Below are 4622 nucleotides of genomic sequence, written 5' to 3'. Positions count from 1 at the left end.
TGGAATTCCTGGCTGCTCCATGCCCAGCTGGGGCTGGAGGAGAAGGTCCCGGCTCCCCTGGCTGAGGCCACGGGCGGTGACGGCAGCGCTCGGGCTCTGTGGTTGTGTGATGGCTCTGGCCTGTCACGCAGGGAATTTCACGTGCTCCTCATGCAAACCACCACAACAGATGGGAGATGTGCAGACCAGGGCTGGGTTTCACAGGGTGACATCACCACAGCTGGGCTCGAGACAGAGATGAGGCCAAAAGCCAAGCCCGCCGACCCCAGCCAGGGCCGTGGGAACGGAGCAACCCTGGGCAGAGGAGCTGGTGGGAGCCTCAGCAACAAGCCTGCACATGCTGGGATGTCACCACTGAGAGTTCAAAGGTCTGAGGGCATAAATGGGAACTGGAGAAAGAGAAGAGACCCCAGCTTTGCCCTGGGAAGTGGAGGATCTCTTGAGAGTTTCCTACCAAAGCTGAGATGGGAGATATGCCTGAGACACAAAGTGCAAGAGAACTACCTGCTGTGTTCTTCTGACCACTTAGCAGAGGTCTGGAGGACAGAGAAGGCACATGGAGGATCTCCAATCCTCTGCTAGAAATCCACAAGTGACCAGCTGGAGAAGCAGGGCTGGAAGACAGAGGTGAGTGCAGCAAGAGGAGGTGTGGGATGGGGGGTAAGGTAGAGGCCATCAGCTTCATAGCCCAGGGCTGTGGCTGGCATGTGTTTGAAGTCATCCCAGTTTCCATATGGGCTCAAGGCTCCAGTTCTCTGGAGGCCAGACACTATGAAACACCACTGCAGCCCACACAACCTCCCAGCCCAGCTTGCTCAACTGACTGGGAACACCCACATTACTGGGAAAGCACACAGACAGAAGCAGACATCAAAGGACATGGGGATGAAGGGCACATCTGGCTCCTTCCACAAGCCTGGAACAGGAGGGGGCCCATCCCCAGACAGCTGAAGGGGCTGGAGTGACCTGAAGAAGCCCTGAGACAGGACATGGTGCTCCCTGAGGCACGAGGGGACTGTCTCAGCCTGGAAGGGAACAGGGCAACCTCCTCTATAACCTGCCATGGTAGCTTGGCAATGCCTGGACACCAAACATTAATTGTGTCCCTCAGATCAGCCCACACAACCACAAACATGGACCCAAAGAAGGGAACAAGTGCAATTCAGGGCCAAGGTGAATCCACTGCCTGTTTTGGACCACAAGTGACAGGGAGCCCCACACAGAAAGATGCATTCAAGTCAAACCAAAGCCCAGGAGAAGAAGAAAGGCAAAGCCTGACCTTGGCATGGCACAGTCCAGCCCAGGTATGCATGTTTGCATGCACTTCATCGAGCAGCTTCCACAATCAAGCTCTTCTGTGTAACCTTCTCCAACAGGCTAAAAGGTACCACCACCTTCTTGTACCTTCTTCCCTCCACCAATCATAGAATCACAGAATTGTCACAGTTGGAAAGGACCTCTGAGATCACCAAGTCCAACCATCAGCACAAAAAAAACCCCACCAAAACAACCCAAACAAACATCACACTCACTCCACCAGAAAAACCCCACAAGAAACCTCAACCTCAGCCACTAGAGCAGGCCCTGAAGTGCCACATCTACACGTTTCTTGAATACTTCCAAGGATGGTGACCACCTCTCTGGGCAGGCTGTTCCAGTATCTGACCACTCCCTAATGTCCAACCTAATCACCTGCCACAACTTCAGGCCATTTCTTCTCATTCACTTGGGAGAAAAGGCCAAGACCCACCTCCCTACAACCTCCTTTCAGGTAGTTGTAGAGGGCAATGAGGTCTCCCCTCAGCCTCCTCTTCTTCAAACTAAACAACCACTGTTCCCTCAGCTGCTCTTCATACAACTTGTTCTTTAGACCCTTCACCAACTTGGTATCTCTCCTCTGGAATGCCCAGGACCTTTCTCTAGCAACGTGCTCTGACCATACAACATGCTCTGACCCACAACAATCTCCAGTTCTCAAAGGTTTTTCCAGGACCTTCTGCCTGTGGCAGCAGCTACTGAGGAAGAAGGAGAATCCCATCCCTTTCCCACCTGCCTTGGCATGAACAGACTAAGCAAAACTCCAGAGGCAGGATAGGGCTGGTGGGATGGACCAGGTTGGTGATGATCCAACAAACCTTGTCCTACGTTTGTGGTTCTTCAAGGGAGATGGCTGGACCTCAAACACACAGCACCCAGCCAAGCAGGAAGCCTACTGTGAGACTCAGAGTTCTATCATCAACGAAGTTACACAAGATTTGCCAGAGAGCCACCATCCTGGGGACCAACGTCCACGAGGGATCAGCCTGCTGGTAGGTAAGGCCTTGCCAAGTCAGCTCCCCAACCCTACCTGGGCCCCAGCTCATCTTCACAGCGCCAGGTGAACTCCCCAAAGCTCTCATAGTGCTGGTTGTAGTGGTAAAGGACTCGATGCAGGCTGGGGGAACCCAGGTCCAGCAGGGTGTTGTAGGCTGTTTGCTGCTCCTTGCCACTGGTGTAGCCATTGAAGAGGTTGTAGATCTTGTCTGCTATTTCTGGACAAAAGGACAGTGGGTATTCAGAGGGGTGGAAGGAAAGGCATGAACAAAACTCACCAGTCCCAAGATCAGCTCTAGGGAAACCAAGCCCAGAGCCAAGATTTGTCCCCTGAGTTATGACTGATGGCACATCAAGACAAGGTCCCAACATGGGATCAACAGAGTAGATGGCATTCCTCAGGCTCAGCCCAGGTTAGGCTCCTGTAGTTTGGCCCAACTAGGAAAAGAAATGGGTGGTGTCACCAGGCACTGTCAGTGAAATGCCATCTATTGATGAGAAGGCACCCAACTGGGGTTTCTTCAGCACTGGCACCACCTACCCCACCAGTTGCTGTCTGGGAAGGGCACACGGGTCTTCTTGGCTATTTGGGTGTCCCCCAAGTGCTTCCTTCCCCTCACCCTCCCACTAGCACAGAGTGCCTCTGCTTTTGTATGTGGGGACAACGTGTGCCTCCCACAACCTGCCACCCCAACCCTCACCACCACGTGGCCACCATGGGTGGAGGAGACGTTACAGCCAGGACACCAGATGTGTGCAGGGACCTGCTGGAAGGGAGAACTCCCTGTTTCTGGCCCCAAGTGTCACAGCCCAGCAGTTTGCTCCACCTCACCTTGAGCTTTCACATCATCTACCACTGGGCAGGGAGTCTTGACTGTCACATCACTGGACCTGGAGCGTCTTCCCGTATTATCCACTCCCCAGAGGGTGAACCTGGCCAAGAATGGAAAAGGTGAAGCTCTTGGACTCCCAAGCTCTCACATAAAGGTGGGCACCAGGCAGGAGCACCAGGCTCAGGGTGACAGCACTGCCAGGGGCATGGCACAGGGGGGTTAGTGACTCACATGTAGGTGGTGTCAGGCTCCAGGCAGCGAACAATGAGGGAGATGGTGGAGGACAACCTGTCGGGCACCTGGGCAGGCATGGCACAGGGTGACTTGGCCCCGGAGATGATGTCATCCATGAAGCTCAGCACTGTCTCTAGGGAGAGAGGGGAGGATTGTGCCACAGGAGAGGACACAGGAGGTGTCCCTGGGGCTGTGGAGAACCCTGAGGTCTGTGCCTGGTGCCCAGGGGGACCAAGAAGGGTCATCGCCGTGGTGTGGAGCTGCCACCTCTGCAGGAGGAGCTGCTCTTTCCCACAGGAAAACTTGCTGGACAAGTTGCAGCATCTCCTTGCAAAGAAGGGGGACAGAGGCTCTCCTCCAACACCTCCATCCTCCCCACCCTCCCCAGAGAGACCCGGCAGGCCCCACTCACCAGTCTCCACCTTGGAGTGGTCCATCCTGTCAGTGACCTTCTCTTGACGGAGCAGGTAGTCAACGATCTGCACCCCGATGGGGGGCTCTGAGTGCCCCCACTCCAGCACCACCAGGGTGCTGCTGGGCTCGTGAACGGTGGAGAGCCTCAGGCTGGGGGGACAGTGCCAGCCAGGCAGCATCTCAGGAGGGCAAGGTCCACCAGCCACCCCCACTGCCTGCCCTGGCTCACCCTCACCCATGTCTATCCCCACCTTGCTGCTCCTCTGTGCCACAAAAAGGAAGCAAACCCACCAGGCTGAGGTGTTGGGGAGCTGCTGAGGACAACATGCCCAGCTGGTCCCCATGGCTGGTGCAGAAGGTGGCATGAGTGTGTCCTGCCCATGGCCATGAGTGCCACTCACTCTCCTGAGCAGACCATGTGCAAAGGCACAAGAACTGGCTTGGTTTCTGGAAAGCAGCACCTAGGGACATGTTTGCATGACTGTCTCACAGCAAAAGGGCTTCAAAGCCATTAACTCATGGGTGAAAGCAAGGTCCAGACAGAAGTGACCCAGCCTCCTGGCTCTGGGCATGCTGGTCCCTGGGAATGCTGAGCCAGGATGGATTCAAAGCCAGCTGTCTCAGCACACTGCACCCTCTACCTGATCTTCAGGTCCCCCACCCGCTCGCAAACCTGTCCCACCAAGCCACCGCAGCCCCAGCCCCTCCTGCCACCACGCTGCTGCCCATCACTGCCTCCTCCCAGACCCACCCCACCGAGAAGCCCCAGGCTGGGCAGGGCCGGAGACCTACATGGGGTGTGGGAGAGGGGCACAGGTGGGCAGCCCA

At 55.9% G+C, this 4622-nt stretch overlaps 1 protein-coding gene across 1 annotated transcript in view; it reads right to left on the bottom strand.

Moving 5' to 3' along the window:
• ASTN1 (astrotactin 1) overlaps positions 1–4622 on the bottom strand; it is a 54441-nt gene that overhangs the window by 2850 nt on the left and 46969 nt on the right. The window contains exons 19-22 of the mRNA XM_009994677.1: positions 3793–4057; positions 3378–3513; positions 3146–3246; positions 2348–2531 (exon numbers count right to left, since the gene is read on the bottom strand). Of these exons, the coding sequence (XP_009992979.1) occupies positions 2348–2531; positions 3146–3246; positions 3378–3513; positions 3793–4057 (686 nt within the window). The remainder of the gene's footprint in view (positions 1–2347; positions 2532–3145; positions 3247–3377; positions 3514–3792; positions 4058–4622) is intronic.

The sequence above is a fragment of the Chaetura pelagica genome, unplaced genomic scaffold (assembly GCF_000747805.2).
Source record: "Chaetura pelagica isolate M959 unplaced genomic scaffold, ChaPel_1.0 scaffold363, whole genome shotgun sequence".
NCBI lineage: Eukaryota > Metazoa > Chordata > Aves > Apodiformes > Apodidae > Chaetura > Chaetura pelagica.
Note: the sequence above shows the minus strand (reverse complement) of the source record. Positions and strands in the feature narration are given on the sequence as shown.